Below are 24,607 nucleotides of genomic sequence, written 5' to 3' on the forward strand. Positions count from 1 at the left end.
TGCTTTATAACTGATTATTGCTGTTATTTACAAATGCTTTATTTTTATATATAAACCACGTTAGCCATCTTGCTAAATTCTTTTTATTCTTAATGTAGGTAGAGATTTTTCTTGGTTTTTTGGTTCTAGAAAATCTTGTTTCTTTGTTCTTGTTCTGTTGTTGTTTTAGATAGTTACCAGGGGATAATAACTTTGTTTTCCTATTTTTAATCCTTATACATTTTTATTTTTCCATATCTTTTTATATTGGCTAGAACTTCCAGAAAACTATGACTAAAGGTGGAAATAGTAAAGTGGTAATGATGGAAATTCTTTCTGGTATCTAATTTTAAAGAGAAGTTTTTACTATGTTACCAAGAAAAGTAATTTTACTGTTTTTTGTTTGTTTGTTTTGAACCCCTCTGTCATGTTAAGGATGTTCCTTTTTATTCACAGTTTTCTATGACTCCTCTTCCAAAAATGAGTGTCTAATTTTATCAAATACTTTTTCTTCAGATAGTGAAGTTATTATGGTTTTCTTCCTTTATGTTAATTTAGTACATGACATTTGTAGATAGTCTAATATTTTATAATATATTTTTCAAGTTTATTTATTCTCAACAGGCAGATCCCTCAGGGGACTTTGCTTAATGTTGGAAGTGAAGTGTAGCTGTAAAATTCTTGACTGTCTCGGTCATAGGAAGGGATTCTATGACCTTGTGCTTACGTAGACAATAGTAATGGGAGCCATTTGGCATAGTGTGTTTAAGCATAGGTCTGATAACGTGAGTGGCTTACGATTTCACTAAATGTCCTTGTGCTGACAACGTTAGTGCCACAGAGTTAATTTCTTATAATTAATAGTGTGGCTATAGGTGATGGTTGTCCTTTTTGGGGGGACAAATATTTTGTAGAATCCAGGAAGGTTCAAAGCTTTTTGTTTTTGGAATAAGAATTTTTCTGCCTCAAACACTTTTTTAATGTAGGCAAGATATGAATTGTGTGCATTGTTTTCTGAATGAAGTAAATAACCACGGTAACTAATGTGGGAGTTCCAAAAGGTAATTTGAAGTTTCAAATTCCTAATTCCCTTTCTTTAACATCAGATGTTTTTAATATCACAGCAATATAGAACCTCCTAAAATCTTTCTGAGTTCTGCTCCTGTTGTCCCAGGATGTGTGTTGGTATTGCTGAAATAGGGTACAAACATGAAATTCTAGAAAGTACTATTTCTTCATAAAGAATTGGGAAATTCTAGAAACAATAAAAAACAAACAAAAACAAACAAAATCTTTTCTGAAGGCACTTAAATGATAACATTCCCAGTTGTTAACACGTTTAAGTAAAGTCGGACTGCTCAGAGATTTTTTCCCCTTACTCATGGATTAAATATGGATTGTCAGATGACACTGGGGATGAGTGCTACTGAAATGACTTATTTGTGGTACAATTGTGGTCTCCATAAAGCTTAACTGTGCCATTAAACTTTTGATGTTATTGCTATAGCTTATTGGGGTTAAGAGTAAATGGCTTGATTATATGCTCAAAATTTTCTTCTATGTTTTTTTCTATAGCAAATGATATGTTTCTCACTTTGAAGTAAGCTAGTACAATGTGTGGAATAAGTTGCAATAATAATAATAATAATAATAATAATAATAATAAAGCAGTTATCACAAATGTTCATTAGAAATTGGGTAAAATCGGGGTGCCATTAGGTGGTATGTGGCCCAGAAATGAAGTAAATCATGATCAGAGTGAATCAGTGCTTCCGACCAGATCTTTACGGGACGATGTGCACGAGGGATAACGACAGGTCAGGGAGGCAAATTACCATCAACAGGGAACTCCCAGTGCTCAGAAGAAAACAAGTTAGAGTTGAGCACTGTGATTTAGAAAACCTTTATATATAATATTACCTTTTGTACCTAGGAAATAATGTGTTTGTCCCTAATGTCTAGATAGAGCAGTCCTAGATGGTTGTCAGACTGGCCCTGGTGGGAGGGATGGTGGGGACATTTGAAGAGAAGTTATTTAAGTGAGTCTGCCCGAAGTCTACTTATCACACTTATTTCATGGAAGGAAAAGAGTAAGATTGTCAAGCCTCCTTCCTTTTGAGACTGTGCCTGGACCTTTAGCATTATAGCTGCAGAGAAGAGATGGCGAGAGAGAGCCCTTTAATACAGAGTTACTATCCCATGCAAATATATCTCTGTAGGATGATTTGGAATCATCACCTCAGAAAGAAGCCATGTATCCATTAACAGTTACTCCTCCCCTCATCTCCCACCAACTCCCCAAAACATTAATCTACTTAATAAGTGATTGTTTGTAACTGGCTTCTTTCACTTAGCATAATATTTTCAAGGCTATTCATGTTGTAGCATGTATCAATACTTCATTTCTTTTTTATTAATGAACAATATTCTGTCGTATGGATAGACTACATTTTGTTTATTCTTTCATCACTTGATAGATATTTAAGTTGTTTCTACCTTCTGGCAATTAGGAATGCTGCTTCTATGAACACAATTTTGTTGTGGACATGGGTGTTTATTTCTCTGTGTATATGCTTGGAAGTGGAATTGCTGGGTCATTTGGTAAATCTATGTTTTACATTTTGAGCAACTGCTAAACTTTTCTAAACTGTCTGTACCAGTTTATAGTCCCACGAACAATGTATGAGGGTTCCAGTTTCCCCACATTCTCACCAACATTTGTTATTGTCTTTCTTGTTTATAGCCATGCTGTAGGTTATGAAGTGGTATCTTATTGTGTTTTTGGTATGCATCTTCCTAGTGACTAATGATGTTGAATATCTTTTTTGCACCTGGTTGTTTCTTTCTGGTCATTTGTGTGTATTCTTTGGAGAAATGTGTATTCATATTCTTTGTCCATTTTTTTTTTAAACTTTTGTCTCTTTCTTTTCGATGCTTGATTTACCAAAGTATTGTGAGGAATGATGGGAAGTAATTTTTATCAATCTGAACTCTGAAAGCAAACCAGACCGAGACAATTATGGTTGATAGTACACACACACACACACACACACACACACACACACACACTCGAAGTTGGACAGTTAGGTTCGCAAATTCATCCTAGAAAAAGTGCTACATACCTCATTGCTGAATATCACTATGGTCACCTTCGAAGTACTCCCCTTGGGAAGCTATGCACTGACTCCAGCACCTAGTCCACCCATCAAGCAATTTTGGAACTCTTTTCTGGAATGGCCATCAGAGGTCTCATTGTATTATCTTGATGTCCCAAATGTCATCAAAATGTCTTCCTTTCAATATTTCCTTTCTCTTTGGGTAAAGAAAGAAGTCACTGAGGGCCAGATCAGGTGAGGAGGGAGGGTGTTCCAATAGAGTTGTTTGTTTACTGGCTAAAACCTTTCTCACAGACATTGCCATGTGAGCTGGTGCATTGTCGTGATACAAGAGCCATGAATTGCTGGTGAAAAGTTCAGGTCGTGTAACTTTTCATGCAGCCTTTTCAGCACTTCCAAATAGCAAACTTGGTTAACTGTCCAGTTGGTACAAATTCATAGTGATTAATCCGTTTGATAGCAAAAAAAAAAAAAAAGGTTAGCAGCGTCTTTGCAACAAGTCAGAAACTTAATTGTCAGACCTGTGTGTGTGTGTGTGTGTGTGTGTGAACTACCTCTGACTTGCTCAAACTCCACATTGTAATACTTCCTATAAATTAGTATATGAGAGTGAAAACTGTCTATAGAATAAAGAAACTGGAATTGTTTTTCTAGTTGAAATTGAGTATTTCACTCTAGCAGCATGATCGATTGAGTAGAAGGAGCTCATAACAGAGTCAGAAGACCCGAGTTAGAATCCCAACCACCCCTTAGCATCTGGTTACCTTAACCAGGTTCCTTAGCTTCTCAAAGCCCGGGATGCCTCATCTCTGTACAATGTAGATATGGCAACCTTGCCTACGCCTGCCAGTTGTGGTGATGACCTAATAAGATAATGGGGATGAAAGGACTTGGTAACTCTGTGGCCAACATGTGCATTTAGGAGATAGTTGAACCAGTGTTCTTCTTTGGACACAACTTTAATATAAATTAAGGTGGAACTCACATACTTGAACCTTTTCCAGACTCACATTTTAATAAGATTGGGAAAGAACACAAACAAATTATATCAAAAAATGAATTTAAGTTGCATTATGATTATCTTCAATATAGTTTTAGAAATTCTAGTCAGCTCAACAGGTATTTATTGTGGAATTTTATTATTTGTTCATAGAATTTATCGAAATGATGTGCACCAAGAGTTTCTTATTCCTGTAAACTATACTGATTAGGATATCCTTCTTTGAGTTTGAGCCCAAATTAATTGGAACCCAATTACTTTTGATTTTCTGTAGATTACAAATATTTATAAAGGAATTTATAGTTTGCCAAATGTTTTTATGCACATTCTTTCATATAATTTTCATAATTGCCCTGTGAGAGGGACGTGCTTTGTTGCTGTTATTCCCTTACATGGTTAGAGAGGTTGTGACTTTCTTAAGGTAATTCAGTGACTAGGTGGTGGAATTGAGACAAAACACATGGATTCCTCATTTCAAACTTACTATATCACATTGCTTGAGAAGCTAAGGAATTATTTTAGATGGGCATGAATCGGAAACAGGTATTTTCAGTCTGAGCTAAACGATGATCTAAACATAGATTATATTCTCTATGGAAGCCACCATTTTCTAAGCATCAAGAGCCCATTTTAATTTTACCCTGGCGTTTATATTCCATGTCTGTTTTAGCCTAATGCCTTTGTTCTCCAGTCTCTTCCCTAATGCCCATATATCTGTTTACACACACACACACACACACACACACACTCACACACTCACACTCACTCAACACATACAGTTTTTGTACTGTCACATCAGAACTATAAGCTGTCCAAGATTATTATAAACTAATCTTTGCTTATCAGCAACTTTTGAGTATCATGGACATTTTAACTAATTTGAGTGGGTCTTTTGGTTCCTCATAAATCTCTGGTATCGGTTTATGTACTGTGCGTTCATTTGCAAGCAGGCTATTGTGAGGTGGGTTTCCAGAGCCTGATTTAATGTACATAGACTGTTCAGGGCCAAACCAGCTCCAAGGGTTCCAGGAAATTAGCCCAATTTTACTTGTCTTACGATATATTTTGTACATTCATCACTGCATGTAGAATGTGGAAAGGCCTTCTGTTGCAAAAATCATCTATATATAGTTCCCATTTAATACCTGCATAAAAATGAACACATAGAAAAACTAAGGCTTCTGTGAATCTTTCTGTACATTTTAGAAGTGCTCAAGCAATATTTTGAACAAACAGGGCAGCTAAGAAATATTCTACTATTTCATGTTTTGAAATGCTGACTGGATAAAGATTATACATGACAAGTTATTTACAGCTTTATTTATACATAGTGGATTCTCAGTTGGAATCATAGAAGGAAAGAAGATATGATAATTGCTTTGTGTAGTTCACAGAATGAAATCACAAACTGAGATGTTTTGAATCTAGTTTATACTATAACCATTTCTAGGAAACCATAGTTAAACAGCAGTGGTTATCATGAAGTATACAACATGTCAACTGTGTTCCAATTCATATCAGTAAAAACCTTCTACCACTTTATTCCCTATAACCTAACCTCCATCAGATAATACTAAATAAACTATGTCGAGTGCACATATTAATATATATATCAAATGTATCAAACAGCTTGCTGGCTGCATTTTCAGTAGTGTTTATCTGTGGTCATGCAGGTTATAACTCTGAATTCTTATTAGGAAAACTAAATTGAGAATTTATAACGTTCCTGATTTAGTTTCACCAGCTGTGCCACAGCCATGGAAAATAACTCGAGAAGGTAAAAATCTAACAGTGAATAAGAGCAGCAGACAAATGGCTTTTGCTTCATGCTTACCCGCTTCGTATGTGCTGCTATAAGGTTTAGGGTCTCAGTAATTAGTAGTCTCCTAACTTATGTATCATCATTTGAGTAAATTGCAACATGTATTTTTAGGTTGTCTCGTATAGAATAAGAATATGATTATTAATTGATATTTAATCTTGTGGATCTTGAAAATGGTTCTTTAAAATGTGAATCTTCCCCCCCCCCCTCTGTTTTACTCATTTATTTATACATTTGACAAGTATCAGTTGAGCTCCAAGTATACCAGATTTTGTGCTATGGACAGGTGTGATACCTGTCCTCACGGAGACCAAAATCTAAAGGGGGAATTTGTTATTAAACATTGCAGTGTTTAGAGCTTTTAAAAAGCCTTATTGAGATATAATTTACATATAGCATCATATAAGTTTAAGGTATACAAGGTGCTGATTTGATGTACTGCAAAATGATTACCACAATAAGGTCAATTAACATATCCATCAACTCACATAGTTATCGTGAATGTTAAGAACTTTTAAAATCTGTTCTCTTAGTAGCTTTCAAGTATACAATACGTTAACTATAAACATCATTAGATTTCCATCACTTTAAAATATGAATCTAAGAAAATGACTATAGTGCCAAAATATTTTATAATTTCACCTTCATTAAAGCAGTCACAATGAAATAATCATATAAATTGTTTTGTTTAGAAATCAGACAACTTAGGGCCCCATGAAAAATAACCTAACAGTTTATATTTAGAGGAAATACTGAATTGACAGAAGGATAGAGTAAAAAAATGCAGGAAGTCCCCTGTAGATAGTCAGTTTAGTTGTCTTGCTAACAAAGAGTACTGTGCAGAATCTCTCATTATAAGATTTCTCTTTAGTTTCTGATACAAGATGATGTTTACTAAGGAGTTGTTGGTGAAACTTGTACACAGACTCATGGGGCTTCACAGATAAGACAAAGGCCTGAATGTAAATAGATAGCTCTTACCAATATTTCTTTTCTATAACAGTGTTGTAATTATCAGTCTATTATCATATTTTATGTGTGGCTCTTTGGCAATTTGATTTGACAGCTCGGGAGGAAGCCCCCACTTGGGCAGTGACCATGATGTTTGACTCTCCACTGCGCCCTGGCGTCTTGCACAGTGCCTGCCCTGTAGACTAGGCTATGTCTCTTGAAGGAATATAGAAACATTGTATTTATGTAGTATCTACAGAGTTTTGATTTACCTATTCACAGAATAAAAATAACAACTATTTCCATGTTAAGTGAAAGTGCTTTGCCAGTCAAAAATAATCTATATTCTAGTTATTGCTATTATGGAACCTCACACTGTTGAGAAGCAATAATATTGCTAATAGTAACAATGATCAGTTTTACAAAGTTTCTGTAATATTAATATACAAAGTTTCAACCACGATTATATGAGCTACATTTTATCAGGAAACTGAAGATTTTGGACATTAAGTGACTTGTCCCTGGCCCAGAGCTATTATTAAGTGGTGAAGCTGGGATCCATTTACAACAATTAAAAAATATAAGCCCACATACGAGATCAGACAATTAAGTCTGCGAACTCATCCTAGAAAAAGTGCTACATACCTCATTGCTGAATATCACTATGGTCACCTTCAAAGTACTCCCCTTGAGAAGCTGTGCACCGATGTCAGCGCCTGGTCCGCCCTTCAAAGCAACTTTGGAACTCTTTTTCTGGAATGGACATCAGGGCTGTCATCATATTACCCTTGATGTCCTGAATGTCATCAAAATGTCTTCCTTTCAATATTTCCTTTATCTTCAGTTAAAGAAAAAAGTCATTGGGGGTCTGATCCAGTGAGTAGGGAGGGTGTTCTATTTGTTTACTGGCTAAAAGCTCCCTCACAGACAGTGCCGTGTGAGCTGGTGCATTGTCGTGATGCAAGAGCCATGAATTGTTGGCGAGAAGTTCATGTCATTTAACTTTTTCATGCAGCCTTTTCAGCACTTCCAAATAGTAAACTTGATTATCTGTTTGTGCATTTCATACAAATTCATAGTGAATAATTGCTCTGATAGCAAAAAAAGGTTAGCAACATCGTTGCAACAAGTTCACAAACTTAATTGTCAGACCTCCTGTTGAGCACCTAATTATGCATCAGGCACTGGATTAAATGTTTTACATTTAACCTTACTATAACAGGGCAGCATGATTATCATTTCCATTTTATTAATACAAAAGTGGAAATGAGGTACAGAGAAGTTAATCTGTCAAGGACATATGGCCAGTTGGAGGTTGAGCCGGTGCCCTCCTTCTTACCCCACCCCACCTACAGTTAGCATTGAGATAAGAAAAGCATTGATTTAGAACCATTTGGAACATTCATAGTTTAAATATATCATTTTCAATATTAATTTTTAAAAGTATTTTCTACTATACTCTGCTATGAAAATGCCTCAATTTTTAGAAATAATTATAAAATGTACCTCTGAATGGGAACTTACGTTTGCTTTGTGGGTAGCAAATCAATTGAGTTCCTCAGTCACAGGAATATTCAGTCTTGATTTATTGTTGTGAATGCAGTTTTTATTTCATCACAGTTATGGATTAACTTCATTAGTTTAATATTTTCCATTGTATGTGTTTTATTTTTTTCTTTTAAATCTTAGGAAGTGTTTTTTTTTTGTTTTGTTTTGTTTTTGCTTGTTTGTTTTTTAACTGTTCATGGGCATCCTGGGAAAAGCCATCTATTTCTGGTTTAAGTGCAAAATTAGATTTTAATAAATTATAATTTTATAATTGTTGTGTACTGGAATGCCATTTATACAGTATTGCTTCCAGACATTCAATGTAACATAGTTTCATATTTAAAGGGTTATTTTTCCCCACTTAATGTTGTATTTTGAATTACATTAGAGATAATTTATAGCTACTTTATGTATTTATATATTTTTCTCTTTCTGACCGTATGGTCCAGGAGAGGACATTCGACTATGAAAATGGCATGTGTTTACAGTTTATTTTAATAGAAATGTAAATTTTTTCCATCTACCTAGAGATTTTTTTTTTTTAATTAGATGATAAAGACCTAATCCTAAACGGTATCTGTACGTATTGTAAGGTATTCCGTTTGGTGACATGAGAGAGATAAAGATGAAAACACTTGATAGCTCTATCCTGGGGCTTGTAATCTGTTAGCTGACCCAGACAAATACATAAATAACTATAAAGCAAGGCAGGCTTTGATAAGTACTGTAATACAGTCATTAACAAAGTGCAGTGGGAAATCAGGATAGAGAGAGATTAATCCGAACTGGGAGGATGAAGGAAGTTCTCATGGAGTAGGTAGGATTGAGTAGAGCTTAATTTATTGCTTTCGTTCATTCTAGACTGTCTTCTGAAGATTGATGTCTATTTCCTTGAGCTCTTTAATTTTGTTGCCAATTTGGATAAGCATGGCACAAATCCAGCAGGGAGGTCCAGATGAAAAAGAAAAGACTACAGCACTGAAAGGTACATACTTAATTTGCTTTTTCAGGATATTTTTGTTAGGTATAGGAATATTTAGGTGGCCTGCCATTCATTTCAATTATAAAATGAGAGTAGTACTTAATCTATTTTTGATTTTTGAATCCTCACAGCACCTATCTCTCAGTGTCTGAGATGTAGTCTGCACTCAGTAAATAAATCATAGAATCATGTCATTTTACAGCTGTAAGAATTCGTAATGCTTTTCTTATTCGAGGCCATATATTTAATGGTAAAACTAACACTATATGTCTCTTGGGTCAACACAAGTGCCATCACCATATTTTTGTTGACTGGAATGTCATACTAGGTTCAGGATAAAGAGCTGACTAATCCTGTGTTCTTTATGGCATTGGCACTAGGGGTATTTAATGAGAGGCTCTCTATGTTGACACCTCAGAAGGAATCTGCCTTAGACATTCTTTGGAATTTTGAGTTCTAGATTTTTTTTTTAATCAGCTGAAATAATTTTACCCCTAAGAGAAGTATCCATTGTGGACCTGTAAGCTTTCTTCATTATCCTACATTTCAATCTAACTGTCCAGTGACTTGCCAAAAATCAGATTATCTAAGTAACTCGTACGTGGTCTCACAGTTACTTTTCTGGCACTTGAAAAAAATGTCTTACGGGTTTTCTAAGTGTTGAAATGCCAATATGCCAGATTAGAGTCTAAAGTTAGAATTTTCTGGATTCAAATTCAGGTTCTTCCATTTACCATGAACAAGTTGGTTAACTGAAACTTTCTTTATCCATACAATATGAATAAAAGGCTTAGTACAGATAATCTTGTAATGATTAATGAAGGAATCAAATTGGAAATACAAAGGATGCCAAAAACCTGTATACACACTTTAAGAAAGGAAAAAAGCTATTAAAATTGGTTATACATACAGATAACCAAAGATGAATACAAGTCACGTTTGTCTTTTGCAATTACAAGAGGTGCTCAAAGTGGTTACCATCAGCATAATTTTAATGCAGTTTTTTCCTTTCTTAAACTGTGTATACATTTTTTTGGCACAATCTGTATTAGAAAATAAAATAGCAAATGCATAGGAAAGTGTATTTTAGAATAAATTGGCAAACTGAATAAAACTTTACATCTAAAAACAATCCTATTTATTAGTTTTTTTCTTTTATGGATTATGTTTTTGGTGTCATGTCTGAGAACAGTTTGCCTAGCCCTAGTTCATGAAGATTTTCTCCTGTTTTCTTTTAAAAGTTTTGTTTAGTTTTAGATTTTACATTTAAAATAATGATGCATTTTGAGTTAATTTTTATGTAAGGTGTGAGACTTAGGTCAAGCTTTATTTATTATTATTTTTTTTTGCCTACTGATGTCCAATTGTGCCAGCACCATTTGTGAAAAAGGCCCTTTCCACCTTTGAATTACTTCTTCACCTTTATCAAAAATAAATTGGAATCATCTGATCCAGAGCCTGACACATTATCCTTTGCGCCATGTTCTTTGCATATTCATGGTGGCCAAGATATGGAAACAACCAAATTGACCTTTGATAGATGATAGATGAAAAAGATGTGGTACATATATACAATGCAATATTACTAGGCCATAATAAAAGATGAAATATTGCCATTTGTGACAACATGGATGGATCTTGAGATTATCATGCTAGGTGAAATAAGTCAGACAGAAAAAGTTGAAAACCATATGGTTTTACTCACATGTATATAAAACTGAAAGCAACAAACGATCAAGACAAACAAAAACTCGTAAACACAGACAACAGTTTAGTGGTTATCAAAGGCTAGGGAGGGAAGGGTAGAAGAGGGAAAAGGGGGTCAAATATACAGTAGTACTTCAGTTTTTGAATGTCTCTGTTGATGAACATTTTGGTTTACGAATGCCGTAAATTTCATGGATCTATAGTATGATTAGATAGTAAAATTCAAGCTAAATTTGCAGTTTTAGGGGTTGATTTTAAAGGTTTGGAATGGATTAATCCATTTTGCATTACTTTTTATGGGAAAACTGTGCCTTGGTTTTCGAATGATTCAGAACTCAAACGGACTTCAGGAACAGATTATGTTCGAAAACCGAGGTACCACTGTATAGTGATGAAAGGATAACTGACTTTGGGTGGTGAACACACAATGCAATATGTAGATAATGTATTATAAAAATGTACACTTGAAACCTACATAATTTTATTAACCAGTGTCACCCCAAAGATCTTAATAAAAATTTTAAAAATTAAAAATAAAATGAATTTATGAGGTATAATTTAAAAAGTGATAAAATAAATAAATAGGGCATATTTAGGTGGGCTTGTTTCAGGGCTCTCGTTTTTGTTCCATGCATCTGTGTCTATCTCTTCCCCAATACCACACTCTTGATTACTGTACTGTATAGTAAGTCTTAAAATTGAGTAGAGTGATTCTTTTCTTTTTCAAAATTGTTTAGCTATTCTAGGTTCTTTGCCTTTCCATATAAATTTTAGAGTGAAATAGTCTAGATTGCAAAAAAAATTACTTAGATTTTGATAGGAATTATATTTAAATCTATAGTTGAATGTGGGGAGAATTGACATGTTTACTATATTGAATTTTCTAGTCCATGAGCATGGTATGTTTCTCATTTATTTAGATCTTTGGTTCCGTTCGTCAGCACTTTGTAATTTTCAGCACATAAGTCTTATACACTTTTTACTAGGTTTATACTTATGTTTTAAGTTTTTAGAGTAATTGTCAATTGTGTTGTGTTTTTAATTTCAGTTATCACGTGTTTACTGATAGTTTATAGAAATAAAATCAAGTTTTCTGTGTTTATATTATATCCTGTGACTTAGCTGAATTCACATATTAATTCCAGGAGTTGTTTTGGTAGATTCCATAGGATTTTCTATGCAGACTAATATGTCATTTGCAAATTGGATAGTTTTATTTCTTCCTTTCCAATCTATGTGCTTTTGTGTGTGTGTGTGTGTGTGTGTGTGTGTGTGCACGCGCACGCTGGCTAGGCCTTCAAATACTAGGTTGAGTAAGGATAATGAGAATGGGCATTCTTGTTTGCTAGCAGTAATAGTGGGAGTGGTGCCCTTTTGGTCTATTTCAGCCAGCCAATCAAACTGTTGGAAACCTTCCCAACTCTCCAGGGTACAACATTAAATACAGAATCTCTGCTTTGTAAGCCTGTGTCAGTAAATATGACCCGATTGCTCCTCCTACACTCTTAATTTCCATTCCCACACATGTTCCTGGTGTTTCTGTTTCTAGACACTTTCTAGACACCTCAATTTCTAGACCTTTGAATACTGGCTATGACAGGTGACTGGGAGAAGAGTCTGACTAGTATCCATAGAATGAGTTATCCTATCCATTTGATTATTAAATCTTCCTTCATTAAGGTCACCTTTTATTGAACATTCACTTGGAACACAAATATTTTCACATTTGTTGTCCATTCAGAAAGGTCTATTCATACACCTCTTCTCCAAATTTTCTTGTGACCTATTTTCCAGTCATGTTCTTTCCAAGTCCCTGACCATCCAGCTAAACCATTGGCCAGATTCCATGAATCCACATATAATCACATGTCTGGCCGTATCTCTTTCCAAGCAAAGTGAACAGCCAGGTGCATTGCTTTCAGTTCAGATCACTGGGAGGATTTCCATTCACCACTGTCCTTCAGGAATGTCTGAGAAAGAGGCTGTAGTGCTTTAGCTGTCCACTTTTGGGTGGTGCCTGAATATCATGCAGAAGCATCTATAAACGAGACCCATTTTCTCTTCCTTTGTTACCTGATGGTAGGGACCCCCCATGAGGCCTTAGGTGCATGCTTGTAGATAGAAGGTGGTGTAGTAGGAGAGGAGACCATAGGCGTTTGGGTCACTTCTTCATGTAACATAACTTTTGCCTTCTTGGCCTGCTCAGTCCTGATCACATATATATCACTTGCAGTTGATGATGGAGTGCTGTTGTACACACCCAACATTATGACTTGGTGGGTCAGATGACACCCACTTCATGATGGGCATCATGATGGTAACTTGGTAGCCCGTGATTAAGCATTCAGTCTCTATTAAGGCCTAATAGCAGCCCAAGAGTGGGTTCTTGAAAGGAGAGTAGTTATCTGCAGTGGATAGCAGGGCTTTGCTCCAAAATCCTAATTTGGCTATAATTCACTGTAAAGGACTGCTAAAGATGCCAGCAGCATCCCTATCTGCCACTGACATCACTGGTTGTGCTGGATCTCTTTGCCCAGGTAGCACAGATGCACAGCCTTCTCTTATTCTAGGCACCACTCAAAAGTAGCAACATTTTGGGCAAATGGGCCAGAGTAATACACTCTATGCTGCCTCCAACATCCAAAGAGACCCTCTAGGCTTGTGCCTCCTTTTTTTTTTTTTGAAGGAGAGGCCAGTTGGAACAATTTACCCTTCATCTTAGCAGATATATCTTGACATAACCCACATCATTGGACTCCTAGAAATTACAAAGGAGTAAAAAGCCCCAAAATTTTTATCAGATTTATTTCCCACCTTCTGATATGCACATGTCTTTCCAATATGTCTAGAGTAGTTGTTACTTCTTGTTTACTAGATTCAATCAGTATAATACATTAATGTAAGGTCCACAGTGATACTGTGTTGAAGGGAAAGGTGATCAAGTGAACTAAATTATGACTTAGGACTGGAGAGTCAATATATCCCTGAGGTAGGACAGTGAAGGTATATTGCTGGCCTTGCCAGCTGAAAGCAAACTGCTTCTAGTGGGTTTTATTGACAGCAATGGAGAAAAAGGAATTTGCCAGGTCAATAGCTGCTTACCAGGCACCAGGGTATGTTTTAGTTTGCTTAAGCAATAAACTATGTCTGGTATAGCAGCTGTATTTGAAGTCACCATCTGGTTAAACTTAATGATAATCCACTGTCAATCTCCAAATTCCATCTGTCTTCTGGACAGGCCAGATAGGTGAATTGAATGGGGCATGTGATGAGAATCACAACCCCTATATCTTGCAGTTCTTTGATGGTGGCATTGGTCTCTGCAGTCTCTCCAGGAATGCTGTATTTCTTTTGGTTTACTGTCTTCCTAGGTAGAGGCAATTCTGGGGCTTTCACTTGGCCTTTCCCACAATAGCTCTCATCTCACAGTCCAGGAAACCACTGTGGGGATTCTGCCAGCTTCTGCAATATTTATTTTGATTAAGCATCCTGGAACTGAGGAAATAACCATAGAGTGGGTTCAGGGATCCACTGTGAGATGAATCTGAGCTAAAACTCCACTGAACATCTGTCCTTCCATAAGCCCCTAACTTTGACTGATGAACCAAAATGACCTTTCTGGTCTCCTGGAATCAGTGTCATTTCAGAACCAGTGTCCTCAAGTCCATGAAAATCTGATTATTTCTTTTTCCCCAGTGCAGTTACCCTGGTAAAATGCCATAGGTTTTTTGGGGGAAGGATGGGAGAAAGATTAACAGTATAATTCTTGGCAGTGTACCCAGGTCATTCTTTATGAGGACTCGGCCTCCCCTTCTCCAAAATGTTTCTGGATCTGTACCCCAGCTTCATTCTGAGAATTGACTGTGACTCTGTTTTTATGATTCAGGTGAGACTGTTCATTCGACTTAGCACTTTTCTGCTTATACATATCAAGTAAGAATTTAGTAGGCTTCCTATCTCACTTCTAGAAACTCCATGCTTAATCAGCCAGTGCCATAGGATTGTGCGAGTCGGACTATTGTGATTGCTGCTCTGACTCTGCTGCCCGTTCTGGTAACCATGCCCACCTTGCCTTTGGCCTGGAGTGCTGCATTTAGCTGTTGCCACCCCAGGATCTAACTACTCACATTGCATTTGGGTTTCTTAATTGAGTGACTTCAGTTTGCACTGTGAGGTCTAGCAAAAAAGGAGAGCCATCACAGAGCTCTTCATGGGTGTGCGGGTTCTCCTTATTTCTCATGATAGTGGACACAGTATGTCTTTTGGACTCTTCCACTGTGTGCGAGTAGGTCTTCAATGACAAATCCACTCTAATGTTCTTGTCTCCCTATACCTTTGAATCTCTTTTTCTACATTTTACCAACGCAAATTCATTCACTGTGGGCCCCCTTTTGGTCTATTTCAGCCAGCCAATCAAACTGTTGGAAACCTTCCCAACTCTCCAGGGTACAACATTAAATACAGAATCTCTGCTTTGTGAGCCTGTGTCAGTAAATATGACCCGATTGCTCCTCCTACACTCTTAATGTCCATTCCCACACATGTTCCCGGTGTTTCTGTTTCTAGACACTTTTGTTCTATTCAGGCCTTCAGTGGATCAGATGAGGTTCATCCATATAGGGGAGGGGATTAGGGAGGTGGGTGAAGCAATCTGCTCTACAGTCTACAGATTCAAATGTTAATCTCATCTAGAAACACCATCACAGACACACTCAGGATAACCCTGTGGCCCAATCAGGGAGATACATGAAATTAATTAACCACCAAACCATTCATCTTGGGTTGTGTCCATCTTTTGGCTATCATGAATAATGCCTCTATGAACACAGATGTACAAATATCTGTTTGAGTCTGTTTTCAGTTCTTTTGGACATCAAGTGGTATTTTTATCCAGTTATTGCATATGTTTAAATGAAGTTTAGAATTCTTGTTGTTGAATAACTTAAACATCAGACACATGTTTTAGAAAGAACAGTTGTGTCACACCTGATGCATACTTCGGTTACATGTTTTCAGTTGTAGTGTATTTTATAGGTGATTGAAGAGATTTTCAGTGGAAATGTTTTATTATACTTGATTTTTACTTAATTCAGTGGCTTTGCCACCCAGTCTCTGTGTAAAATGCAGCTACACAGTATTGCTTTCCTTTTACAAAGCAGAAAAATAATCTCTGATAACTCCTTTCTACATGTTTTCTCAATGCTGATTAAATGAAAAATACTTATACCTGGTTCTCTAGTTGGCATAGAAATTTGAAGAATGCCTATTTATTTGGTTGTTCATTTTATCATTCAAAATAAGATTTTTAGCAAAGTGAAAGCATATTTCTATATTCATAATTGTTTATTCTTTATAAGGTAATGAAGAGAGGGGGCAGAATATTTTAGAGTTGACATGACACAAAGAATGAGTGTGGTGATTTTGAAAGAGACCTGAGTTAAGTATTGGGAAATACATTTATTTTGTTAATCACACTTTACTGTTAAGGTATAATTTTAGACAAGCTGTGTTCCCTCTCTGAGCTCATTTCCTTGACTGAAAGACAGTGAAGATGCTAATACGTGGTACTATCATATAGGGTCACGATGATCAACTGAGGTAAAGGATGTGAAATCTTTAAAATGATATACAGATAATGGCATTTTAGGATCTGAGCTGATAGAAAGAGAAAATGACTATTAGACATAATACATCTGTTTATATATTAGATGGTGTCTGTGTGTCTGATTAAAAATGTTTCTAAGTTGTGAACTGTGGAAGATGACTTTGAAATGAAGGGATCCAATTTTGCCCCAGAACCCCAATTCATTGAAAGGAGAGAAGTGAGAATATTCAAGCCACTCCAAGTCAATTTTTGATATTAAAAAAATCGTCTATTTTACTCTGTTTTATAAAGATTTACGTGGTGTTCAGAGCTTTACTAGTGAATCAGAGATTTGTCAGCATATATCCCAGAATGCACATCATGTGGCATTTCCATTTTACTAGGGAATTTGCAAACTTCTTTTAATGTTCGCATATTGAAGGTGTTATATTTTTATGTGAGCTGAGTTTTATTTGATATAGCAGTTTAAAGAGTACCAAACAGTGATTTTTTTTCACAAGTTTTTTGATAGCTTATCTTTGTGTCCTATAGAGAGACTAGAGACTGGAAGTAGATGGCTAATTTTTTTCTCTGGCATATTTTGATGAGCCATACAAATGGATTTGTTATATCTCTGTGAGAGGCAGAGATAAAATGTTATTTCTGAGATACTTCTTTTGTTTAAAAAACAAACCAAAAAAAATGGGGTTTGGGGACTGGTTTGCTTTACTACATATCCTAGGAGGTTTTTCTCTTCGGGAACTTGAATTAGAATTAAAAAAAAGAAAAAAGAAAAGAAAGATCTTAAAAATTAAACTAAAAAAAATACATCTTTTTGGAAATGCATAAATTTGAAGTTTATCTTTATATTTTTCAGAGTTTCAATATAACTCAGTGATGACATAAAGTGAGAATTTTTGTCTCATCCTGTAATATGAGCCAAAAGATAGTAAATGCTTGCTGACAGGCTGATTCTAGGGCTGGGGCAGGGGAAACACAAGATAGGCCTGGAGTGTCTTATAGTAGCAGAAAGTAAGGAAATGCTCAAAAAACAAAAAGATGAGAGCATATCAAAGGGATATATAAGCCAGCGGAAAGAGTTTACAATGACCAACACTGTAACAATTTAAGCAACGAAGTAAGTGATGTAGTATTGTATTGTAACCCAAAGGATACAGTAACTATCCATGAGTTCATACTAAGTAAGTGATTGAGTAAATGTGTAAATGGAGGAAGATAGCCAAATTTTCCATACAAAAGAATTGCAGATAATATTTGTAGATGTTCTCTACTCCAGGAGGTAGAGTATAATCCCTCCCCGCCCTCTTTGAGAGTGGGCTAGACTTAGTCACTTCCAGGGAATAGTTTATGGAAAGGGAAAAGTAGTAATTTTGTAGTGAAGAAGTCTGGCAAATGCTGTCTTAACTAACCACTGAAGCTTAATATCCCCAGTGATGTCCTGTGGATACCATGTTCCCCTTCATATGATGTGATAAGAAGGGCAGTTCACCTCTGCGGAATTCTTTCTAAAAACTTATATAACATAAGGAAAATTTAAATTGAGCATAATTCTACAAAATACCTGATTAGTACTCCTCAGAACATTCAAGATCATGGAAAAGAAGCAAAGACCAAAAACTTTAACAGGGTATTGGGGAGATATGATGACTATATCCAATGTGTTATCCTGAATGGAATCCTGGATCAGAAAATGGACATTAATGGAGAAAATGATGAGCAGTATCTAGGGTTAGTTAATTGTAATACCATGTTTCACTGAAAATAAGACCTAGTTGGACCATCAGCTCTAATGCATTTTTTGGAGCAAAAATTAACTTATTTTACTATAAGACTGGAAATATAACATAATATAATATAATATAATATAATATAATATAATATAATATAATATAATGTAATATAATATAATGTAATACCTGGTATTATAATAAAATAAGACCGGATCTTATATTAAGTTTTGCTCCAAAAGACTCATTAGAGCTGATGGTCCTGCTAGGTCTTATTTTGGGAGAAACATGGTACTAATACCATGGAAACTAATACCAACATTAGTTTCTTCATTTTGATAAATGTACCATAGTAGCGCAGTGTAATAATGATAGGAGAAAGTAGGTAAAGGGTATACAGGCACTATCTATACTGCTATGTTTCAACTTTCATGTAAATCAAAATGATTCCAAAATAAAATGTTTAGTTGAAAAACCTTGTTGACAAGTTTTTTGAGCATATACAATCAAATGATGTAAAGAATAAAAACTGCTTTGTGTTAACGAATTTTCTCCAGTTTGCATGTTTTATTTTAATATTGTGATTTTCCCCTAAAAATGGAATAATATGCTATATTACCACTATTTAGATTTATGAGTTTCTTTATCCATAAACAGTTTAATTTATATGTAAAAATTCAGTGACCTTTTAGTAAGTCAGACAGTAAAAATGGAGAACCATATGATTTCACTCATATGTGGAATATAAAACTGAAAGCAACAAACGAACTATACAAACAAAAACTCATAGACACAGACAACAGTTTAGTGGTTACCAGAGGGTAAGGGGGGAGTGGGGCATAGTAGAAGAGAGTAAAGGGGATCAAATATATGGTGATGGAAGGAGAACAGTCTCTGGGTGGTCAGCACACAATGCAGTATATAGATGATATGGAATTGTACATTTGAAACCTATATAATTTTACTAACCAATGTCACCACAATAGATTTAACAAAAATAAAAAAAATGAATAAAAGTCATAGTAGTGTCTGAAACTTTTAAAACTATATAATGAGGTTAATAAAGTACAAATTAATAGCTGTGTATTTTGAAGGGGAGAGCTTAATTTATTATAGCGGTACATATGATCTGAATTGTGATTGTTTTGAGAATTATGATTTTGATAGTGCTTATGTTATGTTGATATTATAGTTCATTATGACATAGCACTATGAGAACTTAAAAATTTAATAGCATTATCAGTTATCACAGAACATAAAAAGTAATCTAATAGAATAAAGGAATACTTAACATAATTTAAAATATAATCTGTATTAACTGAAAATTAACATAACTACATTTTATATGTTTTTTTCTAGATTTATTATCTAGGATAGATTTGGATGAACTAATGAAAAAAGATGAACCACCTTTTGATTTTCCGGATACCCTGGAAGGATTTGAATATGCGTTTAATGAAAGTAAGTAGTGTATGCTATATGCACTATTTATTTAACAATGCTCATAGAAACATAGGGTAGATATTTGCTACTTTATTTGCCAGCTAGAATGTTTTATGTATTTTGGGGGAGGAATAATGTCTTATCCTTCCATATTTAATAGTGAAATTCTTCACTCAGTTAGAAGAACCAAGTTAAAATTTTCCATAGTTGTCTTGTCACTTAAACCAAGAGCATGAATTAGATTCAGCTTATGTATTTCAACCTTGAGTCTTTAACTCCTTGGTATGCAATTGGAATTAATTAAATTATGTAGAAATATGCTTCTGTTTTACATGTTATTTAAAATGAAATGACTGGCAATGATTATCTCTGAGATATTTTAAAGCACAATACTCAATTTTCTTCAGGCAACACCCTTATTTTAAAATGTATTAATTAAGGTCTGAATAAAATAAACTTTGTAGTTAGGATTCAGAACATAGATCGCAAGGATGTTTCTGGAACAAAGAATTATGACTCATTGGATTAGTAACACTGTTATACTTTAAGGGTAATATTATTACATGCTAGGTAGTATGTGAGTTGTAGCTTTCTATTTGTTGTGCTGCGTCAACTACATCGGTGATCTGCCATTGCTGTGTTAGTGGATATCCCTTTACATTATCAGTTATGTTAGAATACTAAATGAGTTTAAATAGAAGGTATTAGAAACTTTGATCCGTCTTCTGAGATTAATTTTCACTCTTTATACAGAATATCTTACGCCAAAATATGTATGAGTAGTAATATTTTTAAAGTTTTTTACAGTTTAATTAACAGAATCAAATAAGCCCTGAGATTGACATTGCCTCTGCTCCTTTGCAATGATTACTAGATTCTTCTTTCAGAATAGTAGTGGGAAGTGTGTTGGTAGTGTGGGTTAAGGCATAGAGCTATGTTTGCTTATGGTTATAGGGCCTCAGTTTTCATTGAAGTCTAGCTTGCAGCTTCCTTGAACATTTCTTAAAGTGATTAGAAAATAAAGGAGCAATGCACTTTTATCTCTCCCTTTCTTATCAGATACATTCACACACACACACATACATAATTTGGCATACATTTGTACACCTTTGCATGCACACGACTTGCACTCACGCACTTTTGTACATCTACACATTTGCACATGCACATGCCATTTCATACACATAACACCTCGGATGCGTGTGCACCCTTGCACACACCTACCATTTGTTTTTTAAACATCCTAGACATGTCTTGCATAAGTGTAGACTAACAGAATGAGGCAAAGATGCTTGCATTCCAAGGTGACAATCACCTTTAATGATTGTATTTATAGCATGATACAGTTCACTTTTGAATTTAGAGTTAATGGTGAATATTTTTTTGTAGAGTTAAGGATTTGAAAACAGGAATCTGGGTCTCAATATTAAACACCTAAAAGGGCCTCTCTAACTTAGTATCTTCAGGGACTTCTTTTCAGATTTATAAAGACAAAAATTCTTATGAAAGCTTTCAAATAAAATTTTCATTATCTGGTTGAAGAAGCTTCTAAATTTTTCTAAAGGATTTTAAAGTTCTCAGTTTGGGAAGAGAAAAAATCAGATACAAAGTTCACTCTAAGCAAAGGGATGAGCTTCTTTTTCCGTGCATCCAACTGATACCGTGTTCTTTCAAATCACTGTGCCTGTTTAAATACTCCTTGTGCTTAAGGTGCTTATTTAGTTGTTGTAATTGTAGAAAGCCCAGCTCAAATGTCTTTGCTTTGGAAGATGAAGAAGGTGAAGGTTATTTTCCCCTTTTACCCTCACATATATATATTCCCTATGTCCTGGTGCCATGTTATGAGGAAACACACTTTTGTATCACAAAAAAAATGTTTGGACTTGTTAGTAGACCATGAGTTTGAATCTTGTCTTTCACATCATCTGATATTTGTTAAACTCTTACTACATGCTAGAAAGTATCCTAAATAATTGTAATTTATTAATGTATTTAGGCCAGTGATAGCCTATTTTGGGTCCCAGGTTCCACCTGGAATCTGATAAAATATATGTATATGCTTTCCAGCATAGCATGCACCTGTGTATACACATGAAACTTAACAACTGATTTTAGGGGACTCTAAGCTACAGTGTCCTAAATCAGACCTTCGACAGTTGCTGGAGAGATTTTCCAAACCTTTGAGAAATGCTGAATTTGCAAATACAATTATAACATAAGTGATCCAGGTATCTTTTCTGGATAAAAACTCTCACTTTATTTGCCTCTTCACCTTTTCACTTTCAACACTAATGCTAACAGTTGGCTGTTTTTACGGGGCCCATTCTTTCCTAGGAATCTTTATCACTTTATGATAATTATTATACCTGAAATAAATAGAGAATTTTTAAAAAAAAAACATTTCTCTGAGATGAAGATACAAGTGGTCTGTTAAATTTTCTTACAAGCTAGGTAAGTCAATTCCTTCATACAGCAGTTTCACAGAAAACCTATTTCACATTTCAGCTGCGGCACTATTACACATTGCTATAGGTAATAAAGTCACTTTAGTCAAATTCCTAAGTGTTAGATTTGCCGATGCCCTCAATCTACTTAAGTGGGAATTTCTCTTTCCTAGAAAGAAAAACAATGATACTTGAAATTTATATGACATCATCTGATATAAAAAGTGTTACAGTGATCCAGTACAGTGTCTCATGGTGAGAACTAAAAGAACTTAATGAATGAGGATTAACCTTTACAGTATATGTTAAAAATGTCCATTTTACATGTGGTGGAATTGTTTTATTAAAACGGTGAAGCAGTTTCACTTGGACTATTGTATTTCCTGGGTTCAGTTTCAGAGCCATCACTTCCCTTTCACGTCTCCCTCCATTCCCGCATGCCCGCGTTGGGTGAAAACCACGTACTGCGTAATTCTGTCCCGTTTGATCATGTTCCCCTTCTGTCCCGAAACCCTTTTTGTGCCTCCCTACTCTTAGGATAAAGTCCCAGCTCAGTAGTCTGGGCCTTCCACTGTTCGATCCCAAAATGTCCTTCAGTGTTACGTTGTACTCTTTGGCTCACTACTCTTTTGTTTCTGTTAAACTGGGTTATTTGAATTTGCTGACTATTTTTCAGAATTTTGTTTATATAGCTGGGAGGGATGAGGGGGTGGGCAGTGTAAAGCAATTCACCTATGGTCTATTTATCTCCTGATTGCCAGAGGAATATTGGTGGGGAAAGAAAGAAGACAGGTGGCCTGGTCTTTTGTCCTTGTAAGCACTCTAATAATTTAATCTTTTAGTGAATGCAGACTAATGTTTGCTATGAGAGTCCTCATCCACAGACTGCTTTGAACTGGATGACTGGTTTGGCTTTGCTTATGGTAAACAAACCTATACTCTGTGGATATGTGAGGCATGTTTTTCTGAAGAATATTACATAAGCAATACCACTGTCTGGCACATCAAATAGGAATGGTTATGCAACCAAAATGCTCACCAATGTGTGGCGTAAACTGTATGCCTCACTTAGAGACCTCACCTACACTGGACCAGAGAGTGCTATCCAGTGAGAGGAAAGGACCTGGGAAGAATCCCCAGGCTGTCCCAGACCTCTCCCTGTTTTGTCTGTGTCTCTTGATTACTTGTATCCTTGAAAGTATTAGTAAAGTTATTTATTTTCAGTAAAATCTCTTGTTTTAATTAATTATTTTTTTTTAAATTACAATTGACATTCAATATTATTTTATATTACCTTCAGGTGTACAGCATAGTGATTAGACATTTATATGATTTATGCAGTAAAATCTTTTAATTGAGTCTGACTAGAGAGTCCAAACCTGTGTTGGCTCACTGCCTCTCTCCGTTTTCTCTTTGAAATTCTACCTGTATTTCAAGGCCTAACTGAGAAATTGCACTGAAACCTTCTGAATCTGTTTTAGCCTGTAGGGGGTCCTTCATTTTTCCAAACTCATTTTAGACTTTATTGTCTACATGAATTGCCTGTGCAAGTTTTTAGATTGTTGACTACATTCATCCTCATTTAACTTCTTAAGAAGTTAACTGCTTAACTTTTTATACTTATGATTTTACTCCTTACTGATAGGTAGCCTCTAAGCTTTAGAGCTGGGACCGAGTTTACGCCTGTAGCTAGCAAACATCCTTATATGTTATAGTCCCTCAAATATTGTTCATTTACTTTAGATTAGAAAATGAAGATCAAAAAGCATAGCATTTGAGTACCTGAGCCCATTCTTTTATAGTATTTATATGTTTGCATTATGTTGATAGTTGAAGAAAAATATCTAATAATAAATGGAACTGTTCTGGGAAAGTTCTTTCAAAATTTTTATCAGATATTATTAGTTGTACTTTCTATATTATTATACGTGTACTCTTAATCATAGCAATATTGTTTGTTTATCTTCTAGAGGGACAGTTAAGACACATAAAAACTGGGGAACCGTTTGTTTTTAACTACCGGGAAGACTTGCACAGATGGAACCAGAAAAGATACGAAGCTCTAGGAGAGGTACGGTCATATATACAGATTCAACCTTGTTTTTCTGGTTTGAAATAGTCTGAATAAAAGTTTAAAAGTTGAAGCAGTTCATGCACTCTTTCCACAAAAAGTGAATTTAAAGAGGTTTCTTTTTTTTAATGGTCATATTAGAAATACGTTTTTCAGTTCAAAAGTTTATACTTTTATGCAAACATAGTCTTCCTATGATCTTAATATTTCAT

General features: G+C 35.2%; 1 protein-coding gene across 4 annotated transcripts in view; it reads left to right on the forward strand.

Annotated features, from left to right (window-relative positions):
• The window catches only part of ARB2A (ARB2 cotranscriptional regulator A), a 388,747-nt gene that overhangs the window by 18,105 nt on the left and 346,035 nt on the right, over positions 1 to 24,607 (forward strand). For 2 of the 4 annotated variants that reach the window (XM_081054485.1, XM_081054486.1), the window contains exons 2-3: positions 19,797 to 19,898; positions 24,295 to 24,395. In XM_081054485.1, coding sequence (XP_080910611.1) covers positions 19,829 to 19,898; positions 24,295 to 24,395 — 171 coding nt within the window. In that variant the 5' untranslated portion in view covers positions 19,797 to 19,828. Of the gene's footprint in view, positions 1 to 9,277; positions 9,402 to 19,796; positions 19,899 to 24,294; positions 24,396 to 24,607 lie in introns of all 4 variants that reach the window. The other 2 variants (XM_081054484.1, XM_081054487.1) reach the window with 2 other exon arrangements.

The sequence above is a fragment of the Rhinolophus hipposideros genome, assembly GCF_964194185.1.
Source record: "Rhinolophus hipposideros genome assembly, chromosome: 7".
NCBI lineage: Eukaryota > Metazoa > Chordata > Mammalia > Chiroptera > Rhinolophidae > Rhinolophus > Rhinolophus hipposideros.